This window comes from Daucus carota, chromosome 6 (genome assembly GCF_001625215.2).
Source record: "Daucus carota subsp. sativus chromosome 6, DH1 v3.0, whole genome shotgun sequence".
In the NCBI taxonomy this organism is placed as follows: domain Eukaryota; kingdom Viridiplantae; phylum Streptophyta; class Magnoliopsida; order Apiales; family Apiaceae; genus Daucus; species Daucus carota.
Genome location: NC_030386.2, coordinates 36,149,772 through 36,166,391, shown reverse-complemented (window position 1 = coordinate 36,166,391; position 16,620 = coordinate 36,149,772). Strand labels below are relative to the sequence as shown.

General features: G+C 32.9%; 2 protein-coding genes and 1 long non-coding RNA gene across 3 annotated transcripts; 1 reads left to right on the top strand and 2 right to left on the bottom strand.

The window, feature by feature from the left end:
• Positions 1-1,377: 1,377 nt before the first annotated feature.
• LOC108225266 (uncharacterized) lies at positions 1,378-2,494 on the top strand. The gene is made up of 2 exons (XR_001807557.2): positions 1,378-1,760; positions 1,918-2,494. It is a non-coding gene; the product is annotated as an uncharacterized LOC108225266 (long non-coding RNA).
• Positions 2,495-3,618: 1,124 nt separating this feature from the next.
• LOC108226753 (polyadenylate-binding protein-interacting protein 12) lies at positions 3,619-6,953 on the bottom strand. The gene is made up of 11 exons (XM_017401745.2): positions 6,869-6,953; positions 6,205-6,730; positions 5,645-5,755; positions 5,493-5,537; positions 5,322-5,394; positions 5,126-5,238; positions 4,954-5,013; positions 4,806-4,853; positions 4,653-4,721; positions 4,061-4,122; positions 3,619-3,966 (listed from the first exon to the last, which is right to left on the bottom strand). The coding sequence occupies exons 2-11, from the start codon at positions 6,691-6,693 to the stop codon at positions 3,915-3,917; spliced, it is 1,122 nt and encodes a 373-aa protein (XP_017257234.1). The 5' UTR covers positions 6,694-6,730; positions 6,869-6,953; the 3' UTR covers positions 3,619-3,914.
• A 2,076-nt stretch (positions 6,954-9,029) lies between these two features.
• LOC108193022 (polyadenylate-binding protein-interacting protein 12) lies at positions 9,030-13,723 on the bottom strand. Its single transcript, XM_017359587.2, has 11 exons — positions 13,587-13,723; positions 12,916-13,430; positions 12,554-12,664; positions 12,413-12,457; positions 12,244-12,316; positions 12,053-12,165; positions 11,867-11,926; positions 11,731-11,778; positions 11,591-11,659; positions 9,474-9,535; positions 9,030-9,375 (listed from the first exon to the last, which is right to left on the bottom strand). The coding sequence occupies exons 2-11, from the start codon at positions 13,399-13,401 to the stop codon at positions 9,318-9,320; spliced, it is 1,125 nt and encodes a 374-aa protein (XP_017215076.1). The 5' UTR covers positions 13,402-13,430; positions 13,587-13,723; the 3' UTR covers positions 9,030-9,317.
• Between the last annotated feature and the right edge of the window lie 2,897 nt (positions 13,724-16,620).

The following is a 16,620-nucleotide window of genomic DNA, read 5'->3' as shown; positions in this document are numbered from 1 at the left end:
ACCAAACGAGGCCTTGATGATAGCTTCTTGGTGGAGCAAAAACGTGATAAAAGTTCACCCCTGCAAAGGGCGATGACAATGTGGGAAAAGCAAGGTCACACATAATTCACGTATTCACCCCACGTCGGGGCGATTGATAGTTTGTAAAACACTAAGGTAGTACCATTCAGCATTCATGTTACACACAAAAATAACTGAAAAATTATTTGATAGATCTAAAAAAAGCTTTTTCCAGCTGTAATTTCTAGTTGAAAAATGCTTTTAGAAAAAGCAGATTTCTCATACTTTTAGGGCCTGTTTGACAACACATAAGAAGCACTTCTTTTCCAAAAAAGTTGACTTCTGCTTTTCTTAACCTGCACTTTTTAGAAGTTACAAATGATAGCTTTTCCCTCGTAGCTTCCGCTTCTTTCCCAAACACTTTAATCACTTATAAGTCTTAACTTGCTTCTAACTTCTACTTTACTTTTATACCTTAATCAAGAAACACTTATTTTAAACCCACCCAAACGGTCACTTAGAAAAGGTGTTTTTCAGCTTTTACAAAAATTTGTTATCTACTTAATTCACCGATAGAGCTCTATGTCAGAATATTTTTATTAAATTAAAATATTATTTATATTAATATTTTTATATATTTTTCAATCGCTTATAATTTCATATCATATTAAAGAATAATCGTATAAATATAAGTGAAAATTCATATTTTTTTGATTTTTGATACACGTGCTCTGAGACCTGAAAACTATATTGTATTCCTGTACTCTTAATATTTTAGATAAAACCTTATTTCTTGAACTTAACGCGTTATATTCTTATGATTTAACATTTGACTAATATTTACGGTAAGTAATAGAAGGGGTATTCACTATACGAAATTTAAATCATAAGAACATCAATTATAAGTTTTTTTTATCACAAACATCAATTATAAGTTGAATATATGAAATGACACCATTTGATAAAAAGAAAAACTAATCATTGAGTATTTATTATTGTAATACGAAGGGAGTTCATTTAAAATGATAAATAAGAAAGGGTAAGAATAAAAGATTGTTGATAAATGTGTACTGAAAATAGAGTTTTGGATGAAAAGAGTATCCCCTCGGATCCATTATATAACACGTTTTACCTTTTACTTGTAATTTTTGGTGTTTTGACCGTATAGCAAATACTAATATTTTGTAATTTTTCTTCTAAATAAAAATATTTTATTTAGAAAAAGAAAATTTTAAAAATATTAACTTTAAATATGTGGTCAAATTTTTCTAAAGACACGCCCAAAAAATTAAACGGGCTGTGTAACGAACCATAGGGTGTAGTAAATAAGCACGAAGCTTAATTTATATCAGAATTAAATGCGGCATTTATTTCGGTAGTTGCGAATTACAAACTTTAGTTTATAAATTCTGTCTATACCCTCCAACCCACTGTATACTTTTCTCATCTCTTCTCTACCTTATCTTAATTAACTATCTTCTTCTTCACCGTTCTTCAATCTTTCTTGCGATTCTGCAATCGATATGTACAATTAATCTAGATATCAGTGTGTTGATCTAATTGAGCTATATACTCATTTATAATCATACAATCATTAATCTCATATGTTGATTAGTTGTAAATTTTTAGATCTAGATCTACTTTGTATTGAAATTCTAAATCTAGAACCTTCTGTTGTGATTCATATATTTGTTGAATATTTGTAGTAAACAATGAAGAAAGTGCTTCGAAAAGATCGGCCGTCTAAAGGGTTCAGTGAGGTAACGTTCTTCTAAATTTATACGCGGAAGATATTCATCTTTCAAGATTCTCACAGATCTTATTGTTTTTCATTTATTTGTTAGTATGATCTATATATCAGAGTGTTATCAATTTGTCTAGCGTTGTGGTTTGAAACCAACATTTCTTCTCTTGTAGGATGGACCAGTTGATGATCCAAATCGGCAGTACAAATCTCCGGTGTTCCGCGTCTCCCAGCACTTCTGATTAAAAGAAGACGGGTCGCAGAAATACAAGATTTGATCTGCAGTGATTAAATTGGGCTACAGTGATCCGTATAACTTGTGTGATCATACAAGTTATTCGAGAATTCAAGAGATGGTCCAGACTCCAGAGATGGCTTCCAATTGTATAAAGATGGAAGCCCAAACGAGAGGAATACCAGGAATGCCGAGATGTATTTCTTTCACTTGCAATTTTGAAGTCCCTCTGCCTCTTAGAGGCCTTTCCGCCAAGTAGACAAATAGGGATTGATGTAAATTGTAACCCATATGAAATATGGATGCAGTAGATGTATAGCGGTATCATAGACAAATAAGAATTGATGTAAATTGTAACCCATATGGGATATGGGTGCGGTGGATGTATACCGGTATCACAAAGATTGATGTAAATTGTAACCTATATTGAATATGGTTTGGTAGATGTATACTGGTATCATTTTATTTCGTTGTATGTGGAACTTTAATCCTATGTATCATTTTGTTTCGTTGTACGTGGAACTTCAATCCCATGCGAAATAATCTGTATAGGAACTGTTGTCCTTTTTGATATTTGGTTTGCAAGTGAATAGAACAGCTGTTTGTAGAGATGGAACTTGTGATTATGGTTAATAGTCAAAATAGCTCTTAGAGTTGGCCATTCACGCATTAGATCTCATGCTTGTGCTAAATCTATCTTGAATCCTAAACATTATTAACCATAAATTAAATCAAAATAAGTATATAATTATATTGAGTGATAAAGTGTGAGGCTTGTGGTAGTGTAATTGGGAAATGTAGGCAAAACACATTGTTATACATTTATAATTGTTTGTGTGCTAGGAGTATTTGGTAAAAACTCACAAGGATGTTGATCTGTGCTAAATTTAAAATTTTAAATTATTAAAATAATAAAAACTTTATGAACAAATAGAATTTGTTACACATTAAAAATTTAAAAACTTTATAATAAAATGCAAATTACTAAAGAAAATCTAAAAAAACTAGCATTTTTGACTTCACTTCTGGCTTCAAAAATCCCAAAAAAACATTCTACTTCTCTTGCCATGCCAAACAGTACACAAAAAGTAATTAAGAAAGCTACAGTAGAAGCTTGGTCGCGGCCTTGTTCTTTGAAAATTGAAAGACATACTATTGATTATGGGATGCCAAATTATTTTCTGTACACAGCTGCAAGTTCTAGCCCAATAGTATGGTAAAACCTTGATTATGGTTTTGCTTGCACTTTTTATGTATAACTTATAAAATGTGGGAAATTTTGATTATATTTTACTTGCAACACTTTTTAAGCCGTACCTTCTGAGTGAAATAAATTTTGGATGAATAAGAATCAAATCCAGGTTGTCCTATCAAATCCAGATTAAGGACAACATGCCCTGACCATCCCATCTCTTCAAAGTTCTTTCTAATAAAGGTGTGAAGTAAACATTCCACCAAGAAAGAAGCTGAGTAAACATTCAGCCAACAGTTTTAGCTCTTTTTACTTGACACTATTGAACCTAATAGATTCTCAGTATGTGAAATTGGTGCATGCTTAAAGGATTTCAAGCACTTCTATACATGAGCACACATGAAACAATTAAGCAGAACATGTTATAAACCTTATGAAAAAGACGAAGAGCATCCCAGATACATATCACTGAAAATGTGGGGTGGGTAAAATCCCCTGAACATACACTTCCAAGGAGTTTCATGTTAAAAACATTCCAAAAGCATAGCACTTCAAATCTTTGACAAAGCTTACCAAGTCTAGCTTAACATGCACCATAACCAAACTCAACATGACTAACAAACTTTAAAGAAACCTTATCATAGAAGAGATACTGGGCAACTGTACCACATATCTCGGTAACTATGTAGATATATGACAACATCGTCTTAGCTGAAATTTGATTCAGGGCCCAGTACTGGTTCCTAACCCTTTATAGAATTGGGTGATTTGACAGGAGTCTTCGACGGGCTTATCCTACAAGGTCAAATGTCCAAAACCGACATGGATTTAGAAAGTGAATCTAACTGGAAAAGGAGAATTTCAAAAAACTATGATAAGTGGATTTGACCTTATTGGCAATGATCCAATGATAACACCACTGCAGTTAAGGGCTGCGACTGCACTCTCAGCCTGCACAAATTGAGATCCAGTCACTACAAAATCTTTTCTCGTTGGTAATAATAATTTCAGACTAAAGAACATAGCAGAATGGTGACTACTTTAAAAATCACATCTGTAGCCACAAGACATACGTTTTAACTATAAGAGATGGCCAAGTCATTATCATGATATATATTTTCGATATAAAACTACAAAATATACCATTGATGCAAATTAAGGCATTGTCAATGTACATCCCGAATGTATTCATTATAGAGTATTACCAGAAACATAATGTTTTAGAAGTTAAAATAATTTGGCTACATCAATAGACCATCACAACTTCAGCCTGTGGTTGAACGTGACAAGTTTGCATGCATTGAGATGATGTGGAGGAGAAACAGATCACAGATTGTTGAAGTTCAGGGTGGAGGGGAGGGGGGTAACTTTTGACCAGAAAAACCCAGAGATAAACACAAACGTCATGATTAATTACCTTAAAACAATTGCGGCAATTATAAATATGATATTTAAGATATCAAACAGTTCATTTTGCTTACCGTCACGAACTCCACAAATGCAATACGAGTTGGATGTTGTTTGTCTCCAAGCACCCTCATGCTAACAACCTACGGCAGCCAAATATAACATAACATATACTTGCAAATTCAAGAATAGCAGCACCAATAGATTTGTAGCATGAAGTCGCAAACCTCTCCACAGATGGATTCAAAAAAGTGTTTGATATCCTTTCTAATAACCTGAAATAAAAGACCATATAAATTGTACAAAACAATGAAAAAGATATCCTGACGAAGCTTTCAACTAATAGAAGAAAATTTCAAATTTATTCTAAACGACCTTAGGATCTATATTCGTACAATAGATGGTCCTTGAGCATTTCTCCCTTTCAACTTCAGACTAAACAAACACAGAACACGTTAATTTAAATTAGTATAACTTGCCTTTTCATTTATTATCTAATGCAGGCAAGTATGAGAAAATCACGACATATATTTTAAAGATAATATACCGTGGGCAAAAGTTTAGGGTTAATGGGTGCAATCGCAGTTTTTGAAGGCAGAACCTTGACTTTTTGGCAACGAAGCATCTTACCTGTGACTCTCAGAGCATTTTTTGCACCTTCTGCACACGTGTCAGATAAACAAAACTAAGACCACCCTATCATGAACAGGTGTATGTCAACATAAAAGCTTTATAGGGCTTACTCTGATCAGTGAACTCAACAAAGGCGAAGCGGAGAATAGATTTTGGGTCTCCGCAGATGCGAATTTCAGCAATCTTATGTACAAAAAACATCATAGAGTGTTATTGATATATGTAAAATGTGTCATTAGCATGATAAACTGTTAATGGAATGAGAAGAAGGTCAAGATTACCTGCCCACAGCTAACAAAGAGATCGGCTAGTTCTTCTTCAGTAACCTATACCGATGCAACAAAAGTAAAATTACAGAAATGCTGTCCAACAAAGAAATTTCCAAAACAATATACCAAATCATTAACACTCGGCAGATTAATATTATTGCTACCTGATTATTAATGTCTGGAACAAAAACAGTCCTCTTGATAGCCTCTTTCCTTTCTGCCTTTGTAGTTTGATCATTCGCCCTTCCCTTGCCGTGACTAGAGCCAGTCTGTTTCTGAAAATTTTCAGTTGTTAATAAATGAAACCATAAAAATTACAATAAATTCAATACAAAGAGTCCTCTGTCGTCCCAGGTGCTGGGTTCGACCCTGGCTCACTCCGAGAGTTTCGTAGAACAGATACTCATTTGTAAGGCTATAAGCCATATTTGTCAAAAAAAAATATTCACCCCACATGTATTATACACACCAAGATATCCTAGTATAACTAACTGGGAAGTTACCAAATTCATGTGAACCATTTATTTAATCAGCAGAGACAATAGTTGTCAAGAACTTATAGTTAGAAACTCAAATCAAGCATAAACAATGCATAAAATTAAAATATCAGGACTATCTCGATTCCGCGCATATACAAATTAGCAAAACACTTCATACACAAAAAAATAGTTCAAACAGAAATCGGTAAACAATGGTTATCACCATTATATACATAAGCACATACCTTTTTTTCGTAATTTCTAGCTGCAGCAACACGAGAATTAGTGGGCATCCAAGTATTACCATCAGCAACACAACCAAAGTGAGGTGCAGAATTTTGTAAAACTGGGTTTACAGCATGATCAACCATAGGGGGCACATAGTCTTGAGCCAAAGGGTCCAAATTCGACAAGAGTTGTTCCAAGTCTCTCATTTCTCTCTCAAACCCTTCCTCCTCCTCATCAACATAGTACTTATTCAGCATCAAATCATTCCCAACATTCACCGGATGTTGATGAGCCACACCATAGCCCAGCTCCTGAAATAAACCCTGCTGCTCAGCTACAGCACTGTCATTACTCCAATTCTGCACCTGATCATTCTGATCACTTGACCAGAAGCTGAAGTTTCTGGCACTGCTCGATTCGGACTCATTCATATCATTTTTAACAAATAACGCTCTCCAATTCATTGGTTTCCCAACATTAAACTCAGCATGTCCACGAGCAGCCATGATCAGTTTATTTCTTGTTCAAAGTTTTAGTTTCTGTCTAAAAAAACAATAATTTGATCAAACACAAAAAAAAAAAAAAAAAATCTTGCAAAAACAATGAAACCTTGCACAAATCTATGTAAATACAGTCAAGTTGATATAACAAAAAGAGTAAAAAAGGAGGAGGAAGACATACCTGCAGATGAGTTCCACGCATGCTTTTTAGCCCTCTTTAATGCTTCTTTATACCATGAATTGAGTAAGAATGAAGTAGATTTCTTGTATCCAAGCTAAATTTGGACCAATGTTACTAGATACATTGTATTTCTATCTCAACACTAATTTTTTTGCATTTTATTTCGAGGATCCAAAAGATTTGAGCTTTAAATTTTTAGATATTAGGATAGAGATAAAAAAAAAAAAAAAAAAAGTTGTTTGTGCACTCTCGAATGCACGAGATAATGTCATGGCTTTGTTTGGGTTAACATGCGAGTCATATATAAATCGAAAATATTTTGATTTTTATTTTGTTTGTTAAAAGGAATTTTGATAGATAAAAAAATACTCATTATGTCTTCTAAGGGTGTATTTAATTAGAATTTTAAAGTATTTTTTTATTCATAAAATCTAATAAGAGTGTATTCGATTTTAAAAATTGTGTGAGAATCTTGGGATATTTTATTGCGATTTCAAATTATGCTTAAAAATCCAGTAATATTTAATTGGGATTGTTTAAAATCCATTAAAATATGATGGTATTAAAATGGTGACTTTCATGAAAGGATGTATTTTGTGATATTGTTCAATGTAATTTTACTTTTTTGAAATTCCACTAAAATTCATAAGATTTCGAAACACTGGCCTTAAATCCTAAAAAAAATATATAAACTCTGGTACATTTTATCAAGAATACGAGTAAAATCAAAATCAGATATAATCTATCGAAATTCATACGCTAAAAATAATCCATCAAAATTAGACTAATTGTGTACACCCTTCTTCATATTTTTCTTAAAAATATATTTAAGAAACAATTATGATTATTTATATTATGAGAACTTCTATTTTTCTTATAACTTCTTTTTCTTTTCCTAAATTAAATATTTACTTGTGAAAATAAGATATAAATTTTTCAATAATTTGCTTGCTATCCAAACGTTGCCTTATGTATGATCACTATTACTCTCCACCGCCTTATCTATCATTAGCATTCGTACACAACCGGAAATATAGGCGACATACATGTCACTATTACACAGATTTTCTGTGGTCTTTTAAGAATATCCATAGTAATAAAGAAGCTTAGAAGAAGTTAAACATTTCATTTCTGGTTTTGTTTTTTTATTTACCTCAAGTTATTCACCTAGAGGCTTGTGGATAGAGATTAATATTTGATTAATGAAGAGTTGACCATGGGTACTTGAATTGTTATCGTTAGATAAATTATTTTATAGCCTATTAAAATATTATTTGTTATAGTTATATGTTAAATTTAAGCAAACAACGGGCATAAATTTTTGATCTTAATTGAAACATGGACGCACATGTCCTCTTTACATAAAATGATACTAATATGAGTACTAACTATTTTCTACAATTGTTAGAAACAAATAATTTTGGGCACCTCAAAAGAAAAACTCTTTTTAAGTTTACTAAACAATTTTTCATTTAATTTACAAATAAATAAATTATTATTATCTAAACAGCAATATCAAATGGAACTTAAGAGACAGGAACCAAAGATCACATGACAGCTGAAGTTAATTTTAAATATCCAGTGATATTTAATATAAGCTAGGATATAAAATGATTTTCTTTTTGAACTAAGTTTGATTGAAAAGAAGGGGGGAAAAAACCGTTAGAATTTTGTACCGGTTCCGCTATTAAGAATTCATGTGCATTTTATGATGACATTGCCAAGATTTTGAGATTATAAAACCAGGGTACTAAAATGGAAGGACGGAAAATTGGAAACGAAGGAGATATGTAGCTCAAGAGAGGAACAAAAAATGATTAGTGCCTACTATGTACTTTAGTTCCAACACTTTCTTAAAAGTTAAACCACATCTGGGAGTGGAAATATAGTGAGTAGGTTTAGTTTGCTTTATTTGTTTGCAGGCAAGTCTTTTCAAATTTTAAAGAGAGTAAACACTAAACATTTCACAAAAAGCTTTACTAGTAGCTCTTCCAACAGAACTCTCTCGAACCTACTAGATTTTCATTGCGTCATATTGGTCTATGTTTAGAGCTTTTCAAGCCATTCTATACAAAAGCTCTTTTGAAACAATATAACACTGCATCTTTAAAACCTTAAAGAGATAAGAGAATCCCAAATACTTGATCATGGACAAAGCAAGTTTGGTAAAATCCCATGAACATAGACTTCCAAAGAGTTTCGTGTTAGAAATCCAAAAGCATAACACTTTGAGATAAAGCCTACCAAATTTAGCTTAACATGCAGCAAATCCATGCCAGGTTTTGCCTTGAAATCCCATCCAACTCTACATGTTGAACAAACTTCATAAAGAGCTCTATTACATGGAGATACTGGACGTGGCAATGGACAAATGTACCTTAAACTATCTCCATATCTATGTATATATATATGTAGATATCATCAGCAGAAAATTGGTTTAGATTGCAACTCAGTGTGCAGCAGGGCGGGAAATGCGTTGCCTGACAGGTGTCTTTGATGGACTTATCCTGCATGCCTCATTGGCCAGACCACACCCTATTTAGAAGGGGAAAAGAGATGGGGGTCGGAAGAAGATTCGCAAAACAAGGTTAAGTGGATAACTGACCTTATTGGCAATGATCCCATGACAACACCGCTACAGTTAAGGGCTGCAATTGCACTCTCAGCCTGCACGAATTCAAATTTATTTACCATCATATCTTCTCCGCTGGCAATAATAGTCACTCACCAGAGAACAGAACAAAAAGATGTGTATCTTGCAAAACTTATTTAATTAGAAGGATGGATATTTTGTAAAAAAACACCTATAAAAAAAATAACTATAAGTATGTTGACATGAACTACAGAAGTGTAGTGGGGTTGGATCAAATGAGAACCACTAAGGTTCAACACACTTACAACTGAGTTCAAATACTGAATTTCATCAGTTTTATTTAGCAGTAACGATACATTTGGTGTTCACCGTTCCACAACTAGGTTAGAGTATAGGTACAGCTTAACACAGTTAATTTGTTGAACCTTAGTATTACATATGTTGTTACTTATTGGTTCTCACTGGAACTAGACCGGTGGTGTAATTACTTCACCATGAAGATGTATTTCCAATCTAAGATGTCAATAGTAGTATGTACGTACTGTACACAGTTAATGGCATTAATACATGATGTACACCTTTTTTATTCTTTTTCCTGTTTTGTTCAAGACATGATGTACATCTGGAATTTAATTGCTTAAAATGTTTATATTTATCCACAAAAAGGTAACATTGATTGGACTGCATGATTGAACCTTCAAACCCATGCCAGTTTCCAACTGTGATGAGTTTGATGAATATACATGTATTAAATGGATTTGGAGTAGAAGATGCTATGAGCAAGGAAAAAGGAGGGGGGAGGGAATTATTGTGTTATAGACCAGACTTAAGCCCGCAGAGAAATATAAAGTATAAACTCCTTAGATCATTATTCTATCATTATTCTTTACAAACTTGTGTCAATTATAAATATTATATCAATAATGTGTAAATCATATAAACCTGTAATATTAAGCAGCCTAAATAAGGAAACAAACCACTACTGACGTCTTCGTATTGACGTAATGCCTATTACATAAATTGGGTTTCTAGAACTTGCAAGATTGTATATTATAGTACCGATCATTGATCAGTATTAGGTGTAAGTTGTAGAAGTTTTGATCTGTCTGCATTATTAATATTATCTAATCAGTCAGGAGGCATCATTAATCAACAATCATTAATGTAATCTGTTAGATTTCATTCACATTCTGATTTAAATTGGTGTTTAAACTAATCATTTTAATTTCTACACACAAGCATAATAGTAATTAATTAGAATCAGTTATCTAATTCAACAGTTACAGAGTCTCTCTATTAAGCACACATGGAACCTCACTATGCTTGCACCATGCTTGTTTCAGCATAATGCTTTCCTCCAGTCCCGTCATCGAAATGCTTACTTTTGCTGCATTAGGAAAGAGTTCTGTATAATTCTTGAAATGAATTTTCCCCTAATTTACACGTTATTAATGAATAGGTAGATACTAGATAGTCTGTGTAATCTAGTCAGAGATACAGTACAAGCATTGAATTAGAATGATATTTGTTAAACCTAACCAAGCTAAAACGGAATCGCGGACTAAACAATTGATTGTTGTCTGTCAGTTATTGCCATTTATATTCAGTTGTAACAAGCCTGATATCAAGCATTTTATTCTCCACCTGGATTCTCGCTACCTTGTTAAAAGAAAAACTATTTTACAATTTTAGATCTCTAGATCTTACCCAAAAATATGTATAAGAACGTGAAAGGAAGAAAGGAATAGTATCTGATGCCATACATTTTTATCAACTCAAACTCTTATTTCAGAACTCAGATGTAATTAAAGATCTAAACACAGTTCTAATAAATGGTTAAAATTACTCAAACCGACCCAGTAATGCTTATAGACAGCCACCTGCCTTTAACCCGAGACTCTTCACCTTTTTGACCGAAACACAAATGTATGATTTTCAAACAAATGAATATTTTGTACAAAATAATATTATGAGAAGGCAACCTCAATATATTATGGAGCACTATTTATGTAATACTTCTTTAAACTCAACTCATTACCAAATACTTTGGAGAGAACTAAGCCATGTACTTGTAGTACAAAACATAAACGCGATATGGATCTTCCAAAGTTTTGGGAAGATTTACTTACCATCACAAACTCCACAAATGCAATACGAGTTGAATGATGATAATCTCCAAGCAGCCTCAAGCGAAGAACCTATAACCAACAAAAAGTTAGTTATGACAATTATAAATTAAGGATAAGAGCATGTTCAGAAAGTTACAAACCTCTCCACAGACGGTCTCAAAAAAGAGCTTGACATCTGCTTGAGTAACCTGAAAAAGAAGATCATGGAAATGGTAAAAAGAATACTATCAAAGCTTCCAGCCCACCAGAAAAGAGACAACATTTATTCTAAGTAACCTTCTTGTCTATATTGGTACAGTAAATTGTCCTTGCGCACATCTCCCTTTCATCTTCAGACTAGAAAAAAGCATAGCAAAAGGCAATAAAATTTAGAACTCGGCCTCTCAGTCACATGATCTCTAATCCTATTGAATACAAAATAATAATGTAAAGTATATAAACATGTTGGCATGAAATACTAACCCTGGGTAAAAATGTAGGGTTGACAGGTGCAATTGCCGTTTTCGAGGGCAGCACCCTCACTGGGTAAAAACCAAGCATTGTCCCTGCAAGACTTAAAGCATTTCTTGCACCTTCTGCAAATGTAGCATACACAATATATATGAGCATTCAATTCATCAGCACATGTGTAAAAGTGATTTCTATCAACTTACCCTCATCAGTGAACTCGACAAATGCAAACCGGAGAACAGAATTTGGGTCACCGCAGATACGACAATCAACAACCTTGCGTATGAAAAAGCATTTTGGAGTATTCATAGATATAGTAATTTACTAGCATGAAAAATGAAAACTGCATAATATATTATAGGTATTTGTTACCTGCCCGCAGCTAATAAAGAGAGCTGCAAGTTGCTCTTCAGTAACCTAATACCCATGCAACAAAATAGTTGTTAAACGGTATAACTTACTCTAAGCGAACCCCAACATATTGTTGCCCATCAAATTAAGATAATTTCTCACCTGATGATCAATGTCAGAAACATAAACAGTCCTCTTGATAACCTCTTCCCTCTGAGCCATACTAGTTCGACTATTCATCCTTCGTTTCCCATTGTTATTCCCGATCTTCTTCTGCAAATGAAATCACATGTATAAATTAACCCCATACAAAGAAATACAGAATTAAACAAAAGAGAATCTTTACTTTAGTCTGTAGAGGTAAAAAAAAATGTGTAACAACTAACAACCAATATAGAAAGTTTAATAAATCTGCAAGATCCGATTATTAATCAAGAGACTATAAGTATCAAGAACTTATAGTTCTAGACTAAAGCAAGCATAAACAGCACCCAACAATAAAAAGATCAAGAATTTCCACATACCCGTCTCGCGGAATTTCCCCCAGCTGCAACAGGAGAGTTAGGATGCACCAAAAAGTTACCATCAGCAATAAAACCAAAGTGAGGTGCTGAGTTGTGTAAAATTGGGCCATAATTATTAACAAAAGAAGGGGGCACAAACTCTTGAGCCATCGGGTTCAATTTCGACAACATTTCTTGCAAATCTCTCATCTCTTTCTTAAACCCCTCTCCCCCATCATCATCATCATGATGATTATTCATCCTCAAATCATCCCCAGCATTCATCTGGTGGGGCCCACCATCGCCATTAATCTTATGACTCAGCTCCTTAGCTGAACTCTTCAGCTCAGCTTCAAAACCCCCATTACTCCGATCAGTTGACCGGAGACTGAGGGCTCCGGCGCCGTTGCCGTTAGATTTGGACTGATCGAGGTCCGTTTGAACGAGTGACTCAGTCCGATTCAACGAGTTATCAACATTAAACCCAGCATTTTCAACAACAGCCATGATCAATTTCTTGTTCAGATTTTTAGTTTCTGTTCAAGAAAATTAATTTCCGATCAAACCCACAAATTTCTTGGAAAAAAGAACAACAAAACAACAAAAAGACTGAACCTTTATCAAATAAAGCATGTAATTTAATAATTATATGCATAAGAAATTGAGAGCAAGATGAGAAGTGAGGAACATACCTGCCAAAATGAGTTTAAAGCATGCCCATTACCTCTTTAAAAGATAAAGATCTTCAGGTTTAGAAATGTAAAAACAAAGAAAATAACATTAAAGTACAAAAATAAAGTACATATTTTCTTCACTTTCTATATTTTGTTGCTTGTGTTTCTTTGTAATTACTATTATTATAATAATATTTTATATTTTATATGCAACCATACAATACCAAACTAATAGTATAATAAAATTTGTGTGTATAATTGATATAGTGCAGTAAGAGAGAGAGGGGGCAGAGGGGTGGGTACATGGGATTGTCCGTTTTAGCCACCCCACCTTTTTGGACCTTCTTCTCAACATCCCAAAGGCCAAACTCAACTAAGCTGTTGACCATATCAAACTTATTTGTTATTCTAGGAGTATAATACAGTAGTTTTTAAGTTTTTATATATGGATAATTCCTCAAGTTTACGATGCGATACACATTAATTTCGAATAAATTTGGGTTTTTCATGCGTTTATTAATATACAAGCAATCGATTCCACTACTCATGTTTCAGATGATTTTATTCAAAAAATTTATACAATCCCAGATGAAATTAGTGATTCGATGCACTTCACAACTTGTCAAGGCGTATAATCATGTTGTTAATTTTCTACTTCTTCAGGAAGTCTCCCGTATGAATTGAATTGTTGGATTTATTATATCAAGATAATTGTTTTAATTATAATCACATTAGTTATCAACTAAATTGTTATTCGAAAGTTAGCATAAATTCATGGACCTAAAGTTATTAAGTCGTCAATGCATCTTAGTTATCAACCAAATAGCCAGGAACTCTGGATCATTTCACCTCATCTTGTCCGGATCATTTCATCAAGATCCCTATTTAATAAAATTTCTATACCTGGATTTTAAAACTATAACAATAGATACAATATATTGCAGGGAATTGTTTAATAAATTCTGCCTGTATAAGCTAAAGTCAAAATAACCATGTTTACAACCTAATGATATGTACTATAAAGAAAAGGTCAGGTCTGTAAGTAGTTTGTTGATTTAAAACTAAGTAATCATTCCAGTCCTTTTCTTAGATTATTAGGTCCACTGGAAAAAGTAGCTCATGCTTGGAAATATAATGAAAAATTGAAAATGATGTCCCCGGGCTAGCACTGTGTCATATATTGATCAAAATAATTATGTATATTCATGCTTAAACTTAAATAACTCCTCTATTTCTCATTAATATTTTATTATGTGTAAGAAGATGTTTGAAATTTTGAATGATACATGGGAATAAAAATAAGAAAAGAAAGAGAATGAGAAATATGAAATAAGTATCTCTTTTTTTCCTTATTTCTATTTCCATGTATCATTCAACATCCGAAAATTAGGAAGATTACAATTTTTTGGGGAAAAAAATGTTCAAAATCTAAAGCGAGTAAGATAAATAGTACCAAAAGACGTGGGTTAGAGCAAGTCCAATAGGTTACTTATATGAACTCCTAAATTCACATTTAGGTAAGAGCATCTCCAATGGTACTCTTAAATTCTTCTTTAAAAAATAATATAATATATGACTCTTAGTAAGTTAATACATTGAATATCGTGACAACTCCAACCATGCTCTTTATACTTGCTCTTAACTCATATTTTATTATTATTTAAGAGAAAAGTTGGAGGGAGAATTAAAGAGAAGTGAATAGAAATAGAATGAAGTGATTATTTTATTCAATGAAAATAAGTTAGGAGCACCTAAATGCTCTTTAAAAGAAAGGAGAGAAAGGAAGCTCTTAAATATTTAAAGAGCTACTACGAGTCCATTGGAGCTCTAATTTTTCATATCCTCCTAAAATTTAGAGTTAAGAGATTGTTTGAGGAGCCCATTAGAGATGCTCTAATGAAATAAAAAAACCACTTCAACACTCTCCTAGTGAACTCCTAAATCACTAGCACATGCTCCAATATGCTAGCCATTACCTATTTTTAAGTAACCCCTAGCCATTACCTATATATTATTTATAAATAAAAAAATCATCTCTCTCCTTCTTTCTTTGTCTTTTCCCTCCCTTTCTCATTCTATCTCCCAAATTTATTATTAAAATAATTTTAGGAGAACAAATATAGGAATTGCTATCGGAGTTGACATTAAAAGTAGATTACCTAAATCAATAAGACTCACTAGGATTTATTATTTTATATTATTAATAAGTAATCTATCAAGTAATATATTAGGTGGCACCTACCCGGCAATGTTCGGCTAAATGTAATTATGATTATGTAAAGAACCTGATTCTCTCAACAGACAAGAAATGAGTACTCCCTCCGTATCTTTTTTCTTTTCCTATTTATAATGTCGGTACTGTTCATAACATGAGACAAATTATTAATTTACATCTAATCTATAAAACTAAATATAGTCATGAGTGTTCTTGTTAGATTCGTATTCACGAGTACTTTAATACGGTGAAGTTTTTATATTTAATACTACTACGAAATGAAAGATATTAACGATCAAAAGTGTGTGTTGGCAAACGTGAAAAGTACAAACAGGAAAAGTATTTAGGGACGGAGGGAGTATTAAATAAACTCAGCTAGCCTTTTATCGTACCACTAGATTATACTTTGAGATCTTGCGTAAAAATTTCGCTGCGTGCAATTTTCTCTGTAGAGTATTACTTGCATGTAGGAATGAGCAAAATCGAACCAAAAATCGAAACCGAAATCGAAACCGTACAAAACCGCATAAAACCGAACCAAATAAAACCGCACCAATTAAAAACCGAACCGAATAAAAACCGCACCAATAATGTGGTTGTGGTTTGGTTTTCAAAATTTTAAAACCGAATAGAAACCGAACCGAACCATAATAATAATTATAATAAATATTATTTTCTATAAATTAATATAATTATATAAGTAATATTATATATATATATATACACATCTTATTATAGAACTAGTTTGAATATAAATTATGAAGGCAGTGTCTACAACAACAATAACAGGAGGCTGAGACTTGGCTGAGACCTTATGTGTGTGGTTTGAATTTTGTT